Below are 24,514 nucleotides of genomic sequence, written 5' to 3'. Positions count from 1 at the left end.
TTTATTAGATTTCTTTATCCTTTAGTGTAAGGTGACTATTTGCTTAAGATTTAAACATCTATGGTGTGATCTTGGGGTTTATAGTAAGAAATGTTTAAGGCGCCTGTATAGCTTAGCTGGTTAGGCACCTGCCTTCGGCTCAGGTCGTGATCCCATCGGCCTCCCTGCTGCTTTCTCTTCCTTTCCCTTTGCCTCTCTCTCTCTCTCTGAAATACGTAAAATCAAGAAAGGGAAAAGAGGGGAGGAAGGAAGGAAGGAATGGATGGGGAAAGGAAGATGTATCTGGTCTTCTCCTGGCACAGAACTCCTAAAACCTGGAAAATCCTTGTGATGAGAGCGATAAAGGGCCTATTGTTCTGTTAAATTTGACTTTCCAAAAGCCCCAAGTTAGCCTTAAGTGGGAGGCTGATCTCCGGGGAACCAGCCCTGTGCCCATCCATGCCCCAGCGTCCAGGAGAGGGACTGGAGGTCCCAGCCCCAGTGGCCAAGGAAGCCATTACGCCTGAGTAATGAAGGACGGGGTTCAGGGAGCCTCAGGATTGGTGAGCGCATGGGGAATCGGGGGGACCGGGGCGCCCGGAGGGCCGGATGCTCTCCGCTCCTCCCCACACGTACCCACCCTCTGCGTCTCTCCACCTGCTCCTCCTGAGTTCTGTCCTTTCCCAATAAACCAGCATCTAGTAAGGAAAATGCTTCTCTGCCATCCGAGAGTCGCTGTAGCCAATCGCCTGCACGCACGGAGGGGGTGGTGGGACCCTCCGGTCTGCACCCGGTCAGCCAGAGGCGCGGGGGACCAGCTGGGCTTGCAGCTGCTGTCTGAAGGTGGGGAGGCGATCCTGTGGGACTGAACGCGTCATCTGTGCCATCTGACGCCATCTGCGGGGAGGTGGAGCCGGAGTGGAGTTGAATTCTCAGTGATGGGAGGTGGAGCTGGAAAGCGATCTGCAAGTCTTGGGTAAAACTGAGAATGGGACAAAAGGGGGCAGACAAAGCTGAAGCTGACCCGGGAACCTCCCCGCCACAGGACTTGTGTGACCTTCCTCAGGCACTCCTGGCTGCCCTAAAGGAAAAACAGATAGTTACCTTTAGAGATCACAATCCTACAAGACCTGAGCCTCCCTCAAAAAGGAAGAAGCTTTCTTACCAGTAGCCTAACTTCCAGAGACTCATAACTCCGTTTCCTGAAGCCCTAACATCACCCTCCCCTCCATAAAATTGAGGGATACTGAGGCAGAAGGAACTGTAAATCAAATTGAGTATCTTTTAAACCCACAGTCCATTGATAAGGGTGTGTGATAAGAGGAATGTAACTTTAGTCCAGGAAGCTCCCAACTATCTTATTGTTAGTGCCTTACAAGAGTGGAAATGACCTTAACTTGACGATATCAAGGCCTCTGGTATCCTGTGAGTCTTCTTTAATTTATGAAAGTTCTTTCTCAAAACCTCCCTTTTCTTCTTACCTCTCCCCACCCCATAGTATATAATCAGCACCCCCTCACAGCCCCGGGGCAGCGGCTTTTTCTGCCCATGGGTCCTGTCCCCGTGCTTTAATAAGCCACCATTTTGCACCAAAGATGTCTCAAGAATTCTTTCTTGGTCATTGGCTCTGGACCTCACCCCACCGAACCTCACCTATATTCCAAAACCACATCAAAATGAGCTCTTCCAAAATGCCTAAAGCTTTATTCTTTGCACTTTAACCTGTTAAATTCTGCTTAAACCTGTTTTATGCCCAAACAGAGGCACTTGGGCCAAGTCACCAAACCAGGGCTTTATACGTAACGTAATTGCAGTTCCAACCTCCCCCTGAAACGGAGCCTTAACTGGTGAGTCAGGAATGGTCTAGTCCCCACCAGCCAGGCAATCTGTCACAGGACCCTCTCCTTCCCCCCACTCCCCAGGGGAAGGTGAGGTCACCTGCAGGCCAAGACCCTTCCGCCTCCCCCTGCCCCCTCAAGGGATGTGACCTTGCCCAGAGCAGTCCTTTCTTTTACCAAGAACTTGTTGCCCAGCCCTCCTTCCTACAAAACCCTTCCCCACCGCAGGGCTGCTCAGGGCGCCCCTCTCCTTGCTCCTGGTTCTTGGTTCATGAATTGCTTAATAAAGCCAATCAGATCTCCAGATTTACTCAGTTAAATTTTGTTTTTTAACAGGTTTTACAGAAACTCTGAAATCTGGTAACAGCGTGAAGGTCAGTGCTGGCTAAATTACTCATTCTTTAAATGTTTATCAAATTCCAGGTATCCTGGCACCAGGTGTTTGGGGAAAGAAAGCCCTCCTGCTTGGGCTCTGTAACACACACAGCAGTGGCCCTCCTGTTCTGGACTGTTCTATAGAGGCTGCAGGAGGTCATAAGAACGGCCCATTCTCCGGGGCGCCGGGGTGGTTCAGTCAGTTAGCATCTGCCTTGCTCTGTCTTGGACTCAGGTCAGGATCCTGGGATCTTAGGACCCAAGAATCTGTCTGGTTCTCTGCTCAGCGGGAAGTTCGCTTCTCAAACCTCTTTCTCCCTCTACCCCTCCCCCCTGCTCATGCTCTCCCTGCCTCTCTCTTCCTCTCTCTCTCAAATCTCTCTCAAGTAAATACATTAAAAACAACAACAACCCCAACTCTGCCCTCTATCCTGGGTCCCCTGAGCGGTGCTGAGGTGAACCCACCCCCCTCTTGCTGGTCCTAAGGAGGCGCCACAGGGAGTTGTCCTGGCTCAGGTGGCACAGCCCCACCGTGCCCTTTGACCTGCAGACTCGGTGTGCCCCCCCCACGCCCAATGGGGAGCCTGGGTGGGGCAGGGGGCTGTCAAGGTTCTCAGAGGCCCTGCTGTAGCTGGGAAGAGGGGCCTGAGAGTCGGGTCCAGATAAGGGACAGGGATTCACTCATCCCGCCCCCCCCTACCTTTCTGGAAGGTCAGAAGTTGGTTTAGGGAGCCCTGCAACACTTCAGTGGTGGAGCCGAAGGCAGCAGCCCTGGGCTGGGTATGGAAAGGGCTAGAGCAGGCAGTGAGGCCTGGGATTCCAGCTTTTCCCCTGAAACTGATGCTTCTAGAGAGTTCCTGTCCCCGCATGCCCCACGGATGGGTTCCTGTAGTGAGTACGAACCTTTAATAAATAAAGTGTAATAAATAAATGAATAAGTAAATAATATATAGTAAGTGCAAACCCCTACTAAATGAAAAACAGGAACAAATTGCAAACTAACCACGTAGCAAGTAAGCCTAGACCATATGCGTGTAGTGATTAAGATTAGCGTGGAGTAAAAAGTAAATATTTTTAACTCTGCGAAATATCGTAGACCAAAACATGTTTTCAACATGTGTGTGTTTTTGATGTGCAAGCATGAGAAAAATAAGTGATATAATGTGTTTTTGAAGGAGACTTAGCACAGTATATAAAGAGGCATCGGGTTGGACTGAGGTGAAGCGAGTTCCCTGTCCGGAGGACACCATCGCCGGTGCTACCGACGCCCCGACAGCTTCGTTGCCGACCACTCGCTGGTTCTCAGTCTCAACTTCTGCGGTGACCTCTCTGTCTAGATTGTGAGGCGACGTCTCCTTCTCCGTGACAACGTCAGTGGACCGTGACCGGACCACGATAGTGGTGCGGACCCCGTCCCAATAAAGATCAAGTGAGTTACATCACATCCATCTCTCTATCTCTTCTTTACACGTCGCGACCTCCTGGCCGGATGCAGGGGTTTTGCTCGCGTCAGTTCCCTGGTGAGACCTCGATCTGGTTTAGACTCCAGGACTCCATTTATCACAAAGGAGACAGAAGCTGAGGGTGGTCCTGGCCTTGGGAGCCCTCCAGAGCAGGCCCGTATGAGAAGGCGGCAGAGGCCTGTCCTTTTATCTTTCTAGCTTTCCCCCATCTCTTCTCCCTTCTCGGGTTGCTACCTGGCTTCTCCCAGAAATGAAATTCCTTTAGAGGATGTGCTCACAGTTTGTTAAAGAGCAAAAATTCAACTGAGTAAATCTGGAGATCTCATTGTTTTTTTTTTTTTTTTTTTTTTTAAGATTTTATTTATTTATTTGACAGAAAGAGATCACAAGTAGGCGGAGAGGCAGGCAGAGAGGAGGAAGCAGGCTCCCCGCTGAGCAGAGAGCCCGATGCGGGGCTCCATCCCAGGACTCCAAGTTCATGACCTGAGCCACCCAGGAGCCCCATGGAGATCTCATTGGTTTTATTAAGCAATTCACGAACCAAGAACCATACCACCTGTAAGCGCCTACTTAGCCAGAGCGAGCCATTCTATTGTTTATGCAATAAACTTAGGTTGACCCTGCCCCGTCCCCCAGAGGAACTTACTTAGAAACAAGTCTGGGAAACCAGTAAAATATGACTGACCAGCCCCTGATAACAGAGCCCATATACCAGGACATGTCAGGTCAGGGGGAGGTGACAGAGCCCAGAATACAAGGATGAGTCAAGCCAGGTGGAGACACCCCATCAGGAAAGCACCTCCCTAACCACCCAAGAATGTGGGCCCTGCCTTTTGGGCACCAATTCAGACCAGAGTGGTAGGCTAGTTCAAATAGCTACTGTGGGGGAACTGTAATTCAGTCAACTGCCCGTGTGTGGCCAGGCTCAACCACATGGCCTTTACTCTATAAAAGTTAGTCTGTGAGGCTGGGAGGGGTCGCCTCTTTACAAGAGACGGCCCTGGCCGGTCAGTTTGATTCTCCACGCTTGGTGCGAAATAAAGCTTTGCTTGACCTTTGCTTTGTATCAGTCTCGCTCCTTTGACCATGGACCCAACACAACCGAGCAAGGAGAGGGGCGCCCTGAGCAGCCCTGCGGTGGGGAAGGGTTTTGTAGGAAGGAGGGCTGGGCAACAAGTTCTTGGTAAAAGAAAGGACTGCTCTGGGCAAGGTCACATCCCTTGAGGGGGCAGGGGGAGGCGGAAGGGTCTTGGCCTGCAGGTGACCTCACCTTCCCCTGGGGAGTGGGGGGAAGGAGAGGGTCCTGTGACAGATTGCCTGGCTGGTGGGGACTAGACCATTCCTGACTCACCAGTTAAGGCTCCGTTTCAGGGGGAGGTTGGAACTGCAATTACATTACGTATAAGGCCCAGGTCTTGGGGCGCCTGGGTGGCTCAGTTGTTAAGCTTCTGCCTTCAGCTTGGAGTCCTGAGATCAAGAACCTGTTTGGGCTCCCTGCTCAGCGGGAAGCCTAACTTCTCCCTCTCCCCCTGCTTGTGTTCCCTCTCTCACTGTGTCTTTCTCTGTCAAATAAATAAAATCTTAAAAATAAAAATAAAATAAAGCCCAGGTCTGGTGACTTAGCTTGACATAAGTGACCCCATCTTAAGCCCTTGGTATTCTTTTCAACAGACCCTTGCCTGGTCTCCCTTACATAGGTGTCTAAGAAACCGTGGCATGATGGCTTCTAATGTCCCTTTCAGAATAAAATAAAATAATAAAATCTCTTTCAGGGCACCTGCGTGGCTCAGCTGGTGGAGCAGGAGACTCTTGATCTTGAGGTGGTGAGTTCAAGCCCCAGGCTGGGGTAGAGATTACGTTAAAAAATAAATAGAGGAGGGACGCCTGGGTGGCTCAGTTGGTTAAGCAGCTGCCTTCGGCTCAGGTCATGATCCCAGCGTCCTGGGATCGAGTCCCACATCGGGCTCCTTGCTCCGCAGGGAGCCTGCTTCTCCCTCTGACTCTGCCTTCCACTCTATCTGCCTGTGCTCACTTTCGCTCGTGCTCTCTCTCTGACAAATAAATAAAATCTTAAAAAAATAAAAATAAAAATAAATAAATAAATAAATAGAGGCACCTGGGTGGCTCAGTCAATTAAGGGTCTGCCTTTGGCTCAGGTCATCATCCCAGGGTCCCGAGATTGAGCCCTGCACTCGGCTCCCTGCTTGGCAAGGAGTCTACTTCTTTGTCTCCCTCTGCCCCTCCACATTCTCTCTCTCTCATTTGCTCTCTTTCTCAAATAAATAAAGTCTTTAAAAATAAATAAATTGGGGCGCCTGGATGGCTCAGTTGGTTAAGTGGCTGCCTTCGGCTCAAGTCATGATCCCAGGGTCCTGGACAAGCCCCACATCAGGCTCTCTGCTCATTGGAGAGCCTGCTTCCCCCTCTCCCTCTGCCTGCTGCTCTGCCTACTTGTGATCTCTCTCTCTCTCTCTCTCTGTGTCAAATAAATAAATAAAATCTTTAAATAAAACAAAATAAAAATAAAAATAAATTAATTAATACAACAAAGTCCCTTTCAGCATTTGTAGTCTTTGAGCAGGTTATTATGTAATCTGATGTTACAGAGTGCAAATTAACCTGGGGGGTAGAGAGACTGCAGGCAAGATCAATCAAGAGGTGTTGTAGTGCCCTCAGGAGAGATCAGAGCTAACTGGAAGTGATAGGAAGAGTGGAAAGGAAAGCATACAAAGAGAGCAGGAGTGATTTTTCACAGAGAACCAGCCTTTGAAGCAGGATTACCAGATAGATACTTATACTCCAAAATTATTTGTTGTTGGAATGTCTGGATGGCTCAGTTGGTTAGGTGTCTGACTCTTTAAAAAAAAAAAAAGATTTGATTTTACTTTACTTTATTAAGATTTCACTTGATAGGGAGAGACAGAGCACAAACAGGGGAGCAGCAGAGGGAGAAGAAGGCTCCCCACTGAGCAACGAACCTGACACAGGGCTTGATCCCAGGACCCCCAAGATCATGACCAGAGCCAAAGGCAGCCACCCAAGTCCCCCTAAACATTTTTTTTTATTTTATTTACTTGAGAGAGAGGGAGCACCAGCAGGGAGAAGAGAGAGAAGCAAGCTCCCTGCTTAGGGAGCCTGATGCAGGGCTTGATCTCAAGATCCTGGGATCATGACCAGAGCTAAAGGCAGATGCTTAACTAACTGAGGCACCCAGGCATCCCAGGCATCTGACTCTTTTTTTTTTTTTTTTTAAAGATTTTATTTATTTATTTGACAGAGATCACAAGTAGGCAGAGAGGCAGACAGAGAGAGAGGAGGAAGCAGGCTCCCTTCCGAGCAGAGAGCCCGATGCGGGACTCGATCCCAGGACCCCGAGATCATGACCTGAGCCGAAGGCAGCGGCTTAACCCACTGAGCCACCCAGGCGCCCCTGGCATCTGACTCTTGACATTGGCTTGGGTCATGAGCTCAGAGTTGTGAGATGGAGCCCATTATCAGGACCCATGCTCAGCAGGGAGTATGGGAATCTCTCTGCTCCCGTCTACTCTCTCGAAAATAAATAAATAAATAAATAAAACCTAAAAAAAAAAAAGGAAAGAAATTGTTTATCTGAAATTCAAGTTTACCTAGTATTCCAGGTTTTTTTTTATTGTTCCGTTTTACAAATTTTACAACCTTACTTCAAAAAGGTACCTGAAATGTGGCCACCTTGGGGGCATCTTGTCTAGATACTGAGCCACTAACCTCCTTTCCCAACCCAGTCTCTCTCCTGTACAGGCCTCAAGGACTTAGCCCTTATTCCTTCCTCTTCAACACTATCACCACTCTATCCTCTGGGCTTCGTCCTCGCTAGGCCGGTTCCAGTTACCTTAGCTACCCCCTTCCCGTTGCTGACTCCCATAATAAGCCTCCAGATTCTCAGAAGACTTTGAGCTCTAATTACTAGAGGGAAAGATACAGAGAAATAAATAAACAACAAAAAGCGTACAAAGCTTTAAAAGCTATCACACTTGGAGCCTTAGTTTCCTAGCTGTGGACCACCAGTCTCTCACAGTGATTTTTTTTTTTTTTAATTTTTAAAAAAATTTTGGGGCGCCTGGGGGGCTCAGTGGGTTAAGCCTCTGCCTTCCGCTTAGGTCATGATCTCAGGGCCCTGGGATCGAGCCCCGCATCGGGCTCTCTGCTCAGCGGGGAGCCTGCTTCCTCCTCTCTCTCTGCTTCTCTGCCTACTTGTGATCTTTGTCAAATAAATAAATAAAATCTTTTAAAAAATTTTTTTTTAATTTTTAAAATTTATTTGACAGAGAGCATGAAAGGGAGAGTACAAGCAGGGGGAGAGGCAGAGGGAGAGAGAAAAGCAGGCTCCCCGGTGAGCAGGAACCCCCCCACCCCATGCGCTACTTGATCGCAGGACCCCAGGATCATGACCAGAGCTGAAGGCAGTCACTTGACCAACTGAGCCACCCAGGCGCCCTCCCACAGTGATTTAAACACCTCTCCTCTTTCATTCCTGAGGATGAAGCTCAAGGCTGAACAGTCTGGTGCCCCTTATCTCTGGGGACCCCTTTGCCCTCCAGGAGCACTTCCACACACACCTTACCCCAGGGCCACAGGACTGTGAGCCACTGGAACACTCCAGAGCTTAAGACACTCTGTGCCTTGGGTTGAGAATTCAACAAGACGGTAAACTCAGGAAAGCCATGAAAAGCACAACAAAACTAAGGAAACTTTTTGAAGGAAGGAAAAAATGAAAATATGGAAGCACATGTAGGGTTTAAATTTTGCTTTACTGTGGCAGAATACACATAAAATCTATCACTTAAACCATTTAACAGTTCAGTGGCGTTAAGCAAATGCACATTACGGCGTCATCATTCCTCATCTCTAGAACTTCATCATCCTGTACTGAAATTCGACCCATTAAGCAGGAACTCCCCTGGCAACCCTGTTCTGAGAAGGAACCAAAAGCACATTTGATCTCCACGAATTTGACTGCTCTGCTCTGGGTCCTTCATGCAATAACCCGACAGTACTGCTTAGTTCACCCAGCCCAGTCTCCAAGGCTCATCCACGCGGCAGGGGTGACGACTTCATTCCCTTGTAAGACTTGGTATTACTCCTGCTTCCTCTGGAGGCGCTGCAGCGCCGTCTAAAGGCGCACGCGCAAGTCGGAAATAGGAGACCGCATACACGATGAATAGACCTGGGCAGCACGGGAGGCTAAGCGCAACCAGAGAGACAAGCACTCCCTTTCTCACCTTTGCAGAACACCCAAGACAGCCGCCCCCAAAATGGCTCCTTCCACCCCCGAGATCTGGAGACGCCCCCCAACACCGCTTCTCCGGGGCCTCCAAGGAACTGCAGGTCGGCCCGGCCCGGCCCGCCCCGCCTCCCGTCGCGGAGACTCGGTTTCCCAGAAGTCCCCAGGCTGCGTCCAGCCAGCAGCTCCCAGGCGCCCCCTGGTGGCGCACGTGAGCGCGACTCCAGTTCCCGGCGGCCCGCGCGGCACGTTCCGGGCGGAAGGACGGCTCGTAATGGCGGCGGCTAGTTCCGCCGCTGTGTCCGGGGCCGGGACCCCAGTGGCAGGTCCCGCAGGCCGCGACCTTTTCGCCGAGGGGCTCCTCGAGTTCCTGCGACCGGCTGTGCAGCAGCTGGACTCTCACGTCCACGCCGTCAGGTCCGAGAGGGAGGGGCGGGGCGGGGCGGGGCGGGGCCTCTCCTCCTGGGGGGAGGGGAGGAGGAGTGCTGTACCGGAAGGGGCGAGGATTGTGCGTGGAGGGGGCGGAGTCTCGCGCGGGTCTGGAGGGAGGGGCCGGGCAGCCGGGCGGCCTCGGGGTGGTGGTGGTGGTGGTGATGGTGGTGGTGATGGCGCCTCCCCGCACCTGGGGAGTCCTTGAGGGAGTGGGTTTTTCGAGTCCCGGTAACTGACAGTGTGGGTCTCGTACCTCTTTGCAGAGAGAGCCAGGTAGAACTACGGGAACAGATTGACAACCTAGCTGCTGGTGAGTAAGCACCCCGTGGACCAGCGACCCTGCAGCGACCTTCTAGAGCCTCACGTTTAGCCGAGCTCGGGGTGGGCTTCGGTCATGGGCTGGCAGGGCTGCGAGGCTGCAGTGGATTCTGCTTTCCGGGGTTCTAGTGGCCGGCCCACGTGGGTGCAGGCGTGTTTAAATCCCATTTACCAGCCTGCTCTCCCTAGGAGCAGGAAGGGAACCATGTGGTGTTCGCTGCTCCTTCCTTCCATCCCCCAGAACTGTGCCGGATCAATGAGGATCAGAAGGTGGCCCTGGACCTCGACCCCTACGTGAAGAAGCTGCTTAATGCCCGGCGGCGAGTGGTCTTGGTCAACAATATTCTACAGAACGCGCAGGTAAAAGAATTCCCCGCCAGCAGTGATTCTTTCCAAGTCGTCAGGGACATCCCACAGTCCCCAAGGCAGTGAAACAAAGGAAGTTGTCAGCTAGTGTCAGGCGTAGTAGAACTCATTCCCAGTTCCTCTCCTGGACACTGTTATATTCTGTAGGAGACTGACGTGGACATGGAGCAAGCCCAAGGTACCGTTCTGCACCAAGTTGACAGGGAGTGCTGGAGCCTTTCACAGAGTAGCTAAGACTCCAAATCTTGTTCTTTAAAGATTTTAAGAAATACAGCAAGAGCGGGAACACAAGCAGGGGGGAATGGGAGAGGGAGAAGCAGGCTTCCCGACGAGCAGGGAGCCTGATGGTGGGACAGGAGCCCAGGATCCTGGGAACATGACCTGAGCTGAAGGCAGACGCTTAATGACTGAGCCACCTAGGCGCCCCATGATTCAAATCTTGTCTTATAGGAACGACTGAGGCGGCTAAACCACAGCGTGGCCAAGGAAACAGCCCGCAGGAGGGCAATGCTGGATTCAGGGGTTTACCCTCCTGGTTCCCCAAGCAAGTAATAGGCCAGAAGATGGGAGCCACCCGTGGCCTCAGAGTAGCACAAGTACTGTTCCCCAGCTGCTTTTCTTCCAGGACTCCCTGTAGACCATGGGACATCAGCATAGCAGCCCAGTTTGTTTGAAGCACTTAAGTCTTACCCATTTATGTGGGGCCTCAAAGAAACCGGTGTACGGCAGGATCAATGATCCCAAAGGACTTGACTCTTGCTTCCAAGAATGAGCTGAGGCCTGTACATACTCAAGACAGAACTCCTCTACCTTCAGGCCTAGTTCTGTTCTTCTGTTGCATGTCCTCTACTTGTGACTTTTGTGTTTACAGAGGATTTGGAGAAGAGGGCAGGCAAAGTCAAGGTAACAACTCCTGTCTATACCCTCTTTTGTTGACTGCACTTGTCTTGAATAAAGTAGCAGTATTGCTAGAACCATTTAATTCAATAAATGCTTAAACAGTGTTCTAGTTTACCGTGGTGTATGGAAAGGTTCCAAGAGTCCTTGTACTTTGATTCAAATAATGATCTAGTGTTTATAACGAAAAGACTCAAGTATCACTTTTACTTAAGAGTACAGAAAGCAAAAAAGGTTCTCAGGTGCCAATGAAAAACAAGACCAAGAGCCCTACTAGGAAGTACTTTATTTTTCTTAGAAAAGAAAAAAAAAAAAATCAGACACTAACAAAGTACTATGAAGTCTTAGGAAGAAAAGCTGGTAGGCTGCTTCACTATAGATGGATGGCATAGATCATAAATGGGAGACTTCTGGCTCATCCTGAGCCAATCAGAACCCAGTGGAATGGCACTCCCTTCTATAGAGTTTATGTTCCTTCCTGTCTCCCCATCCCTCAGAAATGCCACCATATAAAGCCCAGTAGCAGTTAGCTTAGGCTGCAGTCTTTCCCTTGGAAAAGAAAAGGGATGAAGAGAGAGGAAGGTCACTCCTGAGTCTCCATGCTTTCCTCTTCCTCTCCTTGAGGTGGTTCTTCCGTATTCTCTTCCTCTTCCTCCCCTTCCTTCTTCTCTGGTGGCTTCTCATAAGCCTTTTCTGAAGGTGTCACTATCACTCCATCCCAGGTAGATATTTCAGAAGCAAGATCTAGAAAAGAAAAAGTGATTTCAAGCCAAGTAGTCGAGCATACAACTCATGATCTACACAGTAGAAACAGCAAGACATCTGAGCAGTGCAGGGCTTCTTTGCAGACCACAGAGCAGCACAAAGAACCTGGGACCCACGGTGAGCACTCACAGCTGGCATCACCCTCCTGGCCGAGAATCTTCCGAAAACCACCATGTGAGAGGATTCTGACCAGAGTCTGAGCTGTGTAGCACACCATGTCCTAAAGGATAGCAAAGTGAGGGTAAACTAGCAAGATGAATCAAAGTACTTATCTGATGAACATTATCATGAATATAAAGACAACCTTAAATTCAGGAACAAAGTCTGTGAGAACCCCTAGATCTTGACCCGCCCCCCGCCGGCAAAGACCACATTCCCTTTGCCTTCTGACGAGAGTGGGGCATAACAGACCATATCAGCGCTGTCCCAATACCTGTTGTTCCAGAGTCATGACTGTGTGTACTCTGAAGTTGCCACTCTCACAGGGGTCAGTGATGCCCACCGACCCTGGCAGAAACAGTCCTGCAGCCAGAATCTGTAAGCAACGCCTGAAACACACAAGATCATTAAGAGAACACAAAGACCACTTAAACCCAGCCCCAAACCCAAAGTAGCTGGTCATACCTGTATGCCACGTTTAGGGCCAAAGGCTGTCTGGTGGGATTGTTCATCACAGCATAGTGCCCCTGGAAAAGAAACAATCTGGTAGGTGCGCCAGGAACTTGCCGTATCTAGCCAAACAAACTTGAAACCATCCAAGAGAAAACTGGTTATTAAGGCCTAGCTCCAATGTTCATGAGCAATTCTGAAATGGCTGTTCATTCAGTAATTTCCTTCCATTATCACGTTACTGAAATGAGATCAGTAACAAAAAGGCTTAAGGGTAGCCAATTACTCATTCAACTGAATACTCCAAAAACCCAAGGAAGTAATAAACCTTGTATATTTACGGGATTACTTTGCCCACCATGGAATTCATTTTCAGCTTCACCAAATTTCAGACCCTGATGGGTTTCAGAGTAACTACTTTTAAGTAGGGACGAGCAGGAACTGCCAAATGCCCCCCCCCCTTTTTTTTTTTAAAGATTTTATTTATTTGACAGACAGAGATCACAAGTAGGCAGAGAGTCAGGCAGAGAGAGAGAGGGAAGCAGGCTCCCCGTTGAGCAGAGAGCCTGATGCGGGGCTTGATCCCAGGACCCTGAGATCATGACCTGAGCTGAAGGCAGTGGCTTAATCCACTGAGCCACCCAGGCGCCCCCAAATGCCCTTCTTTACTTACGAGTAGGTCAAGGATCCAGGGTGTGAGGGGCTCAAAGCCAGGAAAACGAATCCTCAGGTCTTTCAGCAGTCTGATGAGAACTTTAACTCTGAAAGTAAGAGGGACCCAGAGATTAATAAATTCATGTATTTCCATCCCCCAGGTACAGAGCTGATTTTATTTCCAAAACTACACATTCTGTTTCAATCTAAATTTGTTTACTTGAAGTTTAAGAAAAAAAAACCCTACCAAAAACCAACCCTGACAAATTATAGCCAAAAAAGTTCCAACAGAGGAAGTATGGGGGATGTGGTTACACACTATTAATTAGTTATTAATTTTAACTCAAATAATGAGTGACTCACGTGGACTGAGAAGCATTTTCCTCAAACCAACGGGCATGTCTGATGGCTGCTAAGGCACTTTGTAACACCTTGATATCCACTAGAAGACAAGCACAACAGACCACAATGAAATACTACCATGATGAAGCAAGCAATTCAGCACACTGCCATAGTCCCAAGAACTTGCAAGACAGGGTAACTTCCTAATTTCTTAAACCACCCCATGTTCCTCAGATCAGCAAATCATTCGTCCAAAAATCACTGTTCTTCCTCCAAATCAAATGTAAAAGTATGCAAGATCTACCACTTTCTCCAAGAGCCAACCCTCCCATAAATATTTCCTCACTCTTCCTTAAGTCCTCCACCAGTTGCTTTCTTAGCCATCCCATGTAACAATTTCACTAGCAAGCTGGTAAAACTCTCCAAATTACAGAGGGAGACAGCAAAGTCTAGGCATCAACTTAAGTGCAGAAGGCTTCACATGGAATAGCAACAAGCTAATAAGTGAACTTAACAGCAACTTTATGCCATGTTTTGTTTTCCCAACTATCTCAGCAACAGAAAAAAAGAACTAACAATGAAGTTCTGGGTCCAGTTTTCGGAGATTGGGCGGCACCGTTGTAATGAGAATCTTTACTGTAGCGTCAGAAGAACTAATCTCGAAGCCAGTTTCATTGGTCAACATGGTCAAAACTGAAAGAAAATCAAAAGCTGTAACTTTCCCATTTCTTTTATATTACCAAGAGATAAATCTACAGTGGGAGCAGGGGAATAAATAGGTTTTTAAAAATAGCAAAATCCAGGGGCACCTGGGTGACTCAGTCTACCGGGTATCTGACTCTTGGTTTTGGCTCAGGTCTTGGTGTCAGGGTCCTGAGATGAAGCCCTATGTCGGCTCTGCACTGGGCGCAGGATCAGCTTATCCCTCTCCCTCCCACTCTACCCCCTCTTCCCTGGGAGCAAGCAAGTAGTGTGTCTCTCAAATAAATAAATAAAACCTTTAATAAAATATTAGAAGTCCAGAATGAGGATTCAGAATACAATTTTAAAAGTAATGGACATGGAGCTCCTGGCTGGCTCAGTGGATAGAACATGGGACCCTTGATCTCTAGGGTGTGAGTTCAAGCCCCACACTGGATATAGCAATTACTTAAACTTTAAAAAAGTAAAAAGTAGAGGTGCCTGGGTGGCTCAGTGAGTTAAGCCTCTGCCTTTAGCTCAAGTCATGATCCCATGATCCCAGGGTCCCAGGATCCCAGGATTGAGCCCTGCATTGGGCTCTCTGCTCAACTGGGAGCCAGCCTGCTTCACCCCCCGTCACCCTGTTCTCTGCCTGCCTCTCTGCCTACTTGTGACCTCTCAGTGTCAAATAAATAAATTCTTAAAAAAAAAAAAAGTAAAAAGTAGGCATGCCTGGGTGGCTCAGTTGACTGCATATCTGACTCTTGATTTTAGCTCAGGTCATGATGGCAGGGTTGTGGGACTAAGGCCTGCATCTGGCTCTGTGCTCAGCATGCAATCTACTTGTCCCTCTTCCCCTGCTCTGCCCATGCTAAGTCGATAAAATCTTAAAAAATAAAAAAGTAGGAACGGTTGGGTGGCTCACTTGGTTGAGCATCTGCCTTTGGCTCAGGTCATGGGATCCTGGGTCCACGTCATCGGGATCCTGGGATCAAGTCCTATATGGGGCTCCCTGTTCAGAAGGAAGTCTGCCCCTCCCCCTCCTTCTGGTGCTTCCCCCTATTTGTGGTCTCTCTTTCTCCCCCTCTTGCTCTGTCAAATAAATAAAATATTTAAAAAAATAAAAAATAGCCTTGACTATTAAAAAAAAAGAGTAAATAAAGGTAAAGGAGATGCAACAGGATTCTAAACACTGGAGATCACGGTCAAAAACTTCCCCAACATAAAACTCTACATTCACTCTTCCTTCTAGCCTGACCAGACTTTGTTAAAAAGTGTACTTGAAATTATACACCTGGCTCCTATGACCACTAAATACATGTTCAGTAACAAACTCAAACCTTCAGAAGGATCCTGTGCTCTTAGACTTTCCACAACTTTGTTCCCTAGGGCAGCAACAGCTTCCACTAGATGAGAGAAAAAGAGACCATAAACAATTATTCAAAGGCTATACAGCTCTGTACTATTCCCCCCTCTGATTTCTGCCCCACATGCAAGGTTGGAGCAACGGCAAGCAAGAATAAACACTTTTAGGGGCGCCTGGGTGGCTCAGTGGTTAAAGCCTCTGCCTTTGGCTCAGGTCATGATCCCAGGATCCTGGGATCAGGCCCCAAATCGGGCTCTCTGCTCGGCGGGGAGCCTGCCTCCTCCTCCTCCTCTCTCTCTCTCTCTGCCTACTTGTGATGTGTCAAATAAAGAAATAAAAATCTTAAAAAAAAAAAAAAAAAAAAAAAAAAAAAGAAAGAATAAAGAATAAACACTTTTACAAGGGGAAACTAACACCTCAACAGAGAAACAGGAAGGCTCAGAGAACAGGATACCTCCTATACCCATACCCCATTTTTGTTTTTATTTTTTGAATAGTAGGGTTTCTCATCAGTGGCCCTAATCCCCTTTGAGGCTGGATAATTCTTTGACAGTTGGAGGACAGAGTATGTCCTGTGAATTGATCTCTACTCCTTGGATGCCATAGCCCAAACTGTTTCTAGATACAGCCAAATATCCCATGGGAGACAAAAATCACCAAATGAGAAACACTGCCCTTTAGGAACCAGACATACATTTTTTCAGACACATCGTCCAGACTTTGTCCCTTATTACCTCAGCGCACGTTAAAAAAAATTAATTTCCCATTTGTCTTCCAATCATCCTCACAAGAAATATGGGCTTTAGGGGCTCCTGGGTGGCTCAGTTGGTTAAGTGGCTGCCTTCAGCTCAGGTCATGATCTCATAGGTCCTGGGATCAAGCCCTGGGTCAGACTCCTGCTCAGTGGGAAATCTGCTTCTCCCTGCCAATCCCCTCGCGCTCCCTGCCACCATGGCTCATGTTCTTTCTCTCTCTCTCATAAACAAAACCTTAACAAACAAACAAACAAAAAAAGAAAAAAGAAAAGCAGTCTGGGCTTTAAAGATCCCCATGCCTCAAACTCAACTTTCTGCTCCTGTGGCCATAAAGAGGTGCACTCATGGGGCGCCTGGGTGGCTCAGTGGGTTAAGCTGCTGCCTTCGGCTCAGGTCATGATCTCAGGGTCCTGGGATCGAGTCCCGCATCGGGCTCTCTGCTCAGCAGGGAGCCTGCTTCCTCCTCTCTCTCTCTCTCTCTGCCTACTTGTGATCTCTCTGTCAAATAAATAAATAAATAAATAAAAAGAGGTGCACTCACATGTTGGCAGAATCTTTAGGATTACCACCAGGTCAGCCACGTTGTGTCCTGTAGTCATTGTTCCCTTTTTATATGATCCCACCTGTCGGACTTCTTCAATTTGCTGTTGGAAGAAGGATTTCCGGGAGGAAAAAAATGTAGAAGTGAAAAAGACTGTCTAGGTGTGCCTGGGTGGCTACTGGTTAAGTATGTCAGCCTGACTTCGGCTGAGGTGGTGGTCTCAGGGTCCTGGGGATCTGTCTGCATTGGACTCCCCACTTAGCAGGGCTTCTACTTGTCCCTCTGCCTTCCCCCACACTCATGCTGATGTGCACGCTCCCTCTTTCAAATAAATAAATAGAACCTTAAAAAAAAAAACAACTATTTCCTTTCAGAAGTCAATTACAATTATTAGCCAGACTTATAAGTAGCAGAAGTCAAATCATATCCCAAAACAACCACATGAAAAAACTAGTACATCATGGCTAGCTCAGAGCGCTGACACAAGTCTTGTCCCCACCACATCACCACTACAAAGGAATTCCACTGTACTTTGCTTTCCATTTTAGGCTTGGCTTGGAGAACAAGTAACTGAAGAATTAAGAGACGGGCGCCAAGGAAAGGCTACCCACACTACCAAGACTGCCGTTCCTATGACTAAATCATTAAAAACTCACCACTTCAAATGTCCCTGGAGCCACAATCAAATTGTCAATCACATTGTTTATTTTTGTCACCAGAGAAAGGATAGAGGCCTGAAAAACAACAGGAAACAGAAATACCCTACAGTGAAAACCTGTAAGCCACTTCTCGGAGTCGGAGTACTTTCCCCTAACCCTTTCCACACAAGCGGAGTCCGGACGGACGCCGCGCTCTGCAGACACTCTGACCTTCTGCCTTGAATATGCCAGGAGAGAGGAACTTTCTGACCCAAAGACAGGCCCCCAGTAGGGACATAACCGCACACGTAACCTGTGGACGGAGCCCACCGGCACCCTCCCTCGGGGAGACCAGGGCACCATTCACCCCGGGAGGAGTTTCAGACGCGGAGCCCGGCCCCTCGCGGGCCGCAGAGCGCACCTGCTCAGCAGAGTTGGGGGCGAGGTCCTGGTTCCTCTTCAGCAAGGCCTCACTGAAGGACGTCTCATCCGGCGCCGGCTTCACCCGCGGGAAGGCCATCTCGCACTAGCCGCAAGGAAAGCACGAAAGTGACCCCGAGTCCGGCAGGCGCGCTCCCGCTCCGCGCGGCCACGGCGGGAGCCTCGGACAGCAGAGCGCCCTGCACCTGCTTCTGCTCCTCAGACGCTCAACCCGGGATGCCTGCGGGAGGCGCCAGCGGACTCGGCGGGGGCCCAGCCAGTCGCTCGGAACGAAGGGTCCGGGCCTGGGATCGCCGACGCTCTCCGGACGCGGCGCCCAGGCCCGGGAAGCGCCCGGGAAGCGCCCCCGCCGTACTCACCAGGTAGAAGTCGAACGGGATGTGCGGCACGAAGGGCCTGAACCTACGACAGGGGAAACGACGCCGCTTACTCCTCGGAAAAGCCAAACGGCCTCGCGCGCCGAGGTCGCTCGGCAGGGGCGCGGGCGGGGAGACGACTCCCCGCGGCCGGGACCTCCCAGCGCCGACCGCGCGGACGGCGGACCGACGCTGACCCGGCAGGGGCGCCGACCCCCGGCACTCACCCTCCTCCGGGGCCTCCTCGGGAACCAAAGCGCCCGCCGCGCCCACGGCCTCTGTCACCCCTGGAAAGGCAAGACATTCGCGCTGGCGTGGGCTCCGCCGCAGGGGCCCCGCGCCCGCGGCCGCCCTCCGCGTTCCCGGTGCCCCGCCTCGGAGACCAGAGCGGCCGCCCAGGGGGCCGCCGCACGGGTAACGCCCGTGGCCCCCGGAGCCGCCATCCCGCGTCCGCCCGGCCCGCCGCGGCCCTCGCCCCTGCCCTCTGCCCTCCGGCAGCCCCGGGCACGCGACCCCTCCGGGGACTCCGGCTCCCATCGGCCCACCTCCCGTCCGCCCACCTCCCCGAAGCTTTCGGGCGAGTACGCCAGCCCTGCCCAGAACCCCCGGAGCCTTTACCTCATGGCGCCTACAACCCGAACAATGGAGGCCACACCAACCGCCCCTCTCCTCAGAGGAGCAGACGCCGCAGACGCGGCTTGCCGGCGCGTCCCAACAAACCCTGGCGCGATTGGCTCCGGCCCTACAGGCCTCTAATGCCCATTGGTTTACTTTGTTCGACCAGCCTGCGAGCCAATAAGAAACGCCTGCTGTGTCAGAAATTAGCCAATGAAAACGGACTTAGAGGTAGTGACAATTTTTTTTTTTTTTTTAAACCACACACTAGGCGGCGCGGGTTATAGAAGGCGCTTGGGAGCTTTCTTCTGGAACCCGGAGAAAACCTGCTTGCGGGTAGCAGAGTGGCGCAGCGGAAGCGTGCTGGGCCCATAACCCAGAGGTCGATGGATCGAAACCATCCTCTGCTACAGGGTTGTCTTTTTTTCTCTCTTAAGTGCAACAGCCCTCTTTTTCCTCCCTGCAAATGCGGGCTTTAGGACAGTGCTTGGCATCAGCGAGTGAAGGGAATAGGAAGGGACTTCAGGCAACACTACAGGCCTGGGTGAAGCTCGCCAAAGTCCAGCAACCTGAGGCAGGAGAGCACATTCTACTGAGTGGATCGGAGGGAAAAGCACTGACGATGACCGGCTAGAAGGGAAACGGAGGCAGCCTTCCACAGAGACCTCAGAAAAAACGAGCACAGGCAGGGACAAGACCCCGCGAGCGCCCGCGCCAAGTCACCGCACCCCCGCCCCGCCGCGGACGCGCCCCCGCCCCGGAGGGGCTCCCAGAGCGCGTGCGCAGGCGCTGTCCCCTGCGTTGGTGTGGCACCCAGGGACCCTGCTTTTGTTCCTCCTGAGTCCTTCTTCTCGGACTTCTCGCCTTCTTTGGTGCTGATTATGTGTACCTGCCTCTGTTAATTGGGGGGTTACCCACTTTTTCTACTCTTTTAGAGGCTACTCTAAAAATTACAACATGCAGCAGCAGCTCTTTTTGCCCACGGGTCCTGACCCCATTCTTTAGTCAATTGATTAAAATAAAATAAAAATTACAACATGCGGGGCTGCTCAGTGGGTTACAACCTCTGCCTTCGGCTCAGGTCATGGTCCCAGAGTGCGGGATCTGCTCCTTTCTCTCTGCCCATCTCTCTGCCCATTTGTGATCTCTGTGTCAAATAAGTAAATAATATCGTTTTTAAAAAATCACAACATGCATCCTTGATTTAGCAAGGCCTAATTGTGTGCAATTCGTTTGCCCTCCTGGTGAAAAATGCAGGGATAATTTGTTTACCACCGTCACTCCCCCCCAGAATGATATGCTATTGTTGTTGTGTAATTCTTTTAAGGACTTTACTGATGTATAATTTATTACACCAAAATACACAGTTCTTAAGCTTTCATCTCCATTTTGAGTAATGTATTCTGTCCATGTAACCATCACCCAAATTAAGGTAAAGAACATTTTTATCACCTCAGAAAGCTCACTCTTGACCCTCTACCTGGGCCCTAGAGGCAATTATGATCCTGATTTCGATGAGCACAAATTAGGTGTGTCTGTTCTTGAACTTCACATAAATGGACTCACAGTCTATGTACTCTTTTTTGTCTAGTTTCTCTTGCTTGACACGTTTCAAGATTCTTTCACATTTTTGCATTTATCAGCAATTTGTTGGGTTTTATTTATGAGCAGCGTCCCATTGCCCTCCCTCCAAACCATTCTCCAGCTGGGAGACACACGGGAACAGATTTGTGTTGTTTCCACCTTGGAGCCATTATGAATAGAGCCGCTAGAACATTTTTGTACAAGATTTGTGGGGCTAGATGCATCTGTTTCTCTTGGTAGATGTAGACGTGTGCATTATTTCAATTCTGTATATGTTTTCTTTCTTTTTGGAAGCAAGCTCTGTGCCCGACATGGAGCTCAAACTCAGGAGCCTGAAATCAAGAATCAGTCCTCTACCAAATGAGCCAGTCAGGTGCCCCTTTCACCTTTGTTTTTTGTTTTTTTTAAAGATTTTTTATTTATTTGACAGAGAGAGATCACAAGTAGGCAGAGAGGCAGGCAGAGAGAGAGAGAGGAGGAAGCAGGCTCCCCGCTGAGCAGAGAGCCCGATGCGGGGCTTGATCCCAGGACCCTGAGATCATGACCTGAGCCGAAAGCAGCGGTTTAACCCACTGAGCTGCCCATGCGCCCCTCACCTTTGTTTTTTGAAGGACATTTTCCCTGGATAAGGAACTCTAGATTGGAAGTTATTTTCCTTTAGCACATTTATTATATTATTTTACTATCTTTGGCTTCCATTTTTGCTGTGAAAAGTATTTTTTTTTGCCAACCTAATGGTTGCTCCTTTGAAGGTAATCAATCCTCTCTCTTTTTTTTTTTTCTATTTTTAAGATTTTGCCTGATTTAATTTCCTGCTCTTTCACCTTGATGGGTCGAAATATGGACAATCTTAATCTTACTTGAGGTTTATTGATCTTCTTGAATCTGTGAGGCTGACACACCTAATCTGTGCTCATAGATATCAGGATCATAACTGCCTCTAGGGCCCGGGTAGAGGGTCAAGAGTGAGCTTTCTGGGGCGCCTGGGTGGCTCAGTGGGTTAAGCTGCTGCCTTCGGCTCAGGTCATGGTCTCAGGGTCCTGGGATTGAGTCCCGCATAGGGCTCTCTGCTCAGCAGGGGGCCTGTTTCCCTTCCTCTCTCTCTGCCTGCCTCTCTGCCTACTTGTGATCTCTCTCTGTCAAATAAATAAAATCTTTAAAAAAAAAAAAAAGACTGAGCTTTCTGAGGTGATAAAAATGTTCTTTACCTTATATACATTATACATTATAGCCCCTCCTTCCTGGGCTCCAGATAAAGTTATGCCAGATTTTTTCATGGTGTCCCTTCTGTCTCCAACACTCTTGTGTTTTTCATTCACATTTAATCTGTGCTTCATTTTGGGTAAATTTCTTTGTTTTTTCTTTCAATGTATTACTTGCTCTTCAGTTGAGTCTGACTTATTCTTAGACCTAATAATTGATTCTGAATTTTGTTTTTTAAATATTTTGAGTGTGAATTTTCTATTTATTTGTGCTGTACCTGACTCCAAGCTTTCCCCCAGGAATACAGCTTTCAGGATCCTAACCCCAAAGCGGCAGATGGTTTGCCAGTTTTCTCACCTTTGGGGACATTTGGACTATAATTTCAGTCTCACTTGCCCCACACTGCCCATTTTTGCCCCCAGTTCTCATCCGCAAATGACCCCAGGGTGAAAGTGGTCCTACTGCTGGTCTCACCTCCATGCTTTCCTGTCTTTCATGTTCTCAACACCAATAATTCCTCACTGTCTTATTAGTGCTTTGAGTTTTTAAAATATTTCAGCCAGCATTTTTAGTCATCTTCAGCTCAGGGACTGGATAAATTGTTCAGGCCACCATTGTTGAAAGAGGGGCTCAATGGCTAGATAGGTTTGAGTGCAGTCTTTTCTCCTGAGCTCCACTAATCCAGTGGCCCATAGAACCCCTCCACTGGGGGGCTCCACAGGCACCTCACACCCAATAAACAGAACTGTTATCACCCACCCCAAAAAACCTGCTTCTTTAGCTCTTGAGCAAATGGGTCAATGTTACCTAACCTTAGTTATTTGTACATTGTCTTCTCTTCTTAAAGTCCAGTTGATTGTCAATATAGGCACTTAGAGTCATTAAGAAGGAGGTGCCTTCGTAGGTTCCTTAGGCTCAGGTCATGATCCTGGGGTCCTGGGATCAAGCCCCGCATTGGGCTCCTGCTCAGTGTGGCGGTCTTAACACGTGCGCGCGCACACACACACACACACACACACACGCAAGCACACTCATGCACACGTGCGCGCGTGCAGGAGAGAGAGGGAGAGAGGACAGAAGGAAACATTTGGAGGTGATGGATATTTTCATTACCTTGATATTATAATGGTTTCACAAGTGTACACATATATCCAAACTCATCAGTTGTATATGTTAAATATGTACAGTTTATGCTGTATCAATTATACCGCAATAAAACTAGTTTGTTTGTTTGTTTGTTTGTTTTTTTAAAGTCTCCTCCCAGGGACGCCTAAGTGTCTGCCTTCAGCTGGGGTCCGGGCATTGTTAGGTCCCCCCAAAAATGGGTACCCCAATAATGGGTCCGTGATTAAAGGAGCGAGACTGATACAAAGCGAAGGTTAAGCAAAGCTTTATGTCACGCCAAGCATCAAGAATCAGACCCACCGTCAGGTGTGCCTGGGTGGCTCAGTGGGTTGAGCCTCTGCTTTTGGCTCAGGTCATGATCTCAGGGTCCTGGGATTGAGCCCCCCTCTGTGCCTGCCTCTCTACCTACTTGTGATGTTACTCTCCCTCTCTCTCTGTCCAAAAAAAAAAAAAAAAAAAATCAGACCCACCGTCAAACCGGTGGAGGCCTCCCCTTACAGAGGATGACCCCTCCCTGCTTTCCAGACTAACTTTTATAGAGCAAAGGCCAAGTGGTTGGGCCTGACCACAAACAGGTGGCTAATTGAATTACAATTTACCCCACAGTAGCCATGGAAACTAGCCCATCACCTTGGTAGCTAGGAGACAGCCTGCGCCCCCACTGATCAGATGTCTCCACCTGGCCTGACCACCCTTGTATTTGAGCTATGTTACCTGAGGCTGGTTTCCCGGACTTGTTTTTAAGTCCCCTGGGGGAAGGGGAGCAGGGACTGTTTAAGGGTTAAATAACAAAGTTATTGTTTAACCTCAGTGGAAGCCTCTGGCTAAAATAGAAATATAAAATAGGTCCTTACAGGGGCACCTGGTGGCCTCTGCTTTCAGCTCAGGTCATGATCCCAAGGTCCTGCTCTGCGGGGAGCCTGCTTCCCTTCCTCTCTCTCTGCCTGCCTCTGCCTACTTGTGATCTCTGTCGAATAAGTAAATAAAATCTTAAAAAAAAAAAAAAATAGGTCCCTACAGGATGAAGCCCCACATCCGGCTACCTGCTCTGCGGGGAGCCTGCTTCTCCGGCTCCTACTCCCTCCTACCCCGGCTGTTTGTGTTCCCTCTCTCTCTGTGTCTCTCTTTGTTAAATAAATAAATAAATAAATAAAAATTAAAAAAAAAAAAAAAAGGCCGCTCCCCTCCAAAAAAGTTTTCCCATCTCCTATGTACCTCTGTTAGCCTCTGGACCACCCCCATACAGGACAGAGATACCATGCCTATCACACTAAAGCTCGCAAGACCTGCCCTCTGCTGCCCTCTCTTGCCTCTCCTCAGTCAGAGAGAGAGAGCATGCGCGCGCGCGGGCACCAGCGGGGGAGTCACAAGCAGAGGGAGAAGGAGAAGCAGGCCAACATGGGGCTTGATTCCAGGACCCTGGGGTCATGAACTGAGCCGGAGGCACCCTAGGCGCCCCTCTCCTCAGTTATTCCTACAAGCACACACCTGATATCATGGATCAGGATTGAAAATTTCAACAGCAGCCAGGCAGGTAAAGCAAATGAGTGAACATGATGGGTAGGAACTGTGATGAACCAGACTCATCTCAAGGAAGGGGTGCAGGACTTACCTATTGCCAGCTCTCGGATATTTCAAGACAACTCAGAAATCCAAATACTCATGTGCCATGAGCTGATTTTATTTATTTATTTACCAAGCAAGCTCTATGCCCAATTTGGGGCTTGAACTCAGAACACAGAGATCAAGAGTCCCACCCGGGGTGCCTGGGTGGCTCAACTTGTTGAGCATGGGCTCTTTTTTTTAAGATTTTATTTATTTTTTTTTTGACAGAGACAGACACAGTGAGAGAGGGAGCACAAGCATGGGGAGTAGGAGAGGGAGAAGCAAGCTTCCCGCTGAGTGGGGAGC

At 49.3% G+C, this 24,514-nt stretch overlaps 2 protein-coding genes across 2 annotated transcripts; one reads left to right on the top strand and one right to left on the bottom strand.

The window, feature by feature from the left end:
• Positions 1–8,946: 8,946 nt before the first annotated feature.
• SNAPIN (SNAP associated protein) lies at positions 8,947–11,035 on the top strand (the record flags this gene model as incomplete). Its single annotated transcript, XM_082703711.1, has 4 exons — positions 8,947–9,332; positions 9,611–9,657; positions 9,907–10,025; positions 10,482–11,035. 4 exons carry the CDS (start codon positions 8,947–8,949, stop codon positions 10,581–10,583), a joined length of 654 nt encoding a protein of 217 aa, XP_082559837.1. The 3' UTR covers positions 10,584–11,035.
• A 162-nt stretch (positions 11,036–11,197) lies between these two features.
• Positions 11,198–18,814, bottom strand: ILF2 (interleukin enhancer binding factor 2). Its single transcript, XM_082703705.1, has 14 exons — positions 18,695–18,814; positions 18,304–18,363; positions 18,080–18,122; positions 17,701–17,805; positions 17,298–17,375; positions 16,642–16,744; positions 15,320–15,385; positions 13,875–13,991; positions 13,320–13,398; positions 12,976–13,063; positions 12,318–12,379; positions 12,127–12,241; positions 11,823–11,913; positions 11,198–11,672 (listed from the first exon to the last, which is right to left on the bottom strand). Exons 1-14 carry the CDS (start codon positions 18,697–18,699, stop codon positions 11,512–11,514), a joined length of 1,173 nt encoding a protein of 390 aa, XP_082559831.1. The 5' UTR covers positions 18,700–18,814; the 3' UTR covers positions 11,198–11,511.
• Positions 18,815–24,514: the final 5,700 nt, after the last annotated feature.

Source organism: Mustela nivalis, assembly GCF_964662115.1.
Source record: "Mustela nivalis genome assembly, chromosome: 16".
Taxonomy (NCBI): Eukaryota; Metazoa; Chordata; class Mammalia; order Carnivora; family Mustelidae; genus Mustela; species Mustela nivalis.
The sequence above is the reverse complement of the archived record's forward strand: the minus strand, read 5'-3'. Positions and strand labels throughout refer to the sequence as shown.

What these genes read in the sequence shown, in the direction of transcription:
- ILF2 (XM_082703705.1), bottom strand. An exon ending in CCCCCAACTCTGCTGAGCAG is followed by an intron (nt 17,376 to 17,700) that starts GTGCGCTCTGCG and finishes GTTGTTTTTCAG; the next exon opens with GCCTCTATCCTTTCTCTGGT. An exon ending in CCTAAAGATTCTGCCAACAT is followed by an intron (nt 15,386 to 16,641) that starts GTGAGTGCACCT and finishes TCTCTCATCTAG; the next exon opens with TGGAAGCTGTTGCTGCCCTA.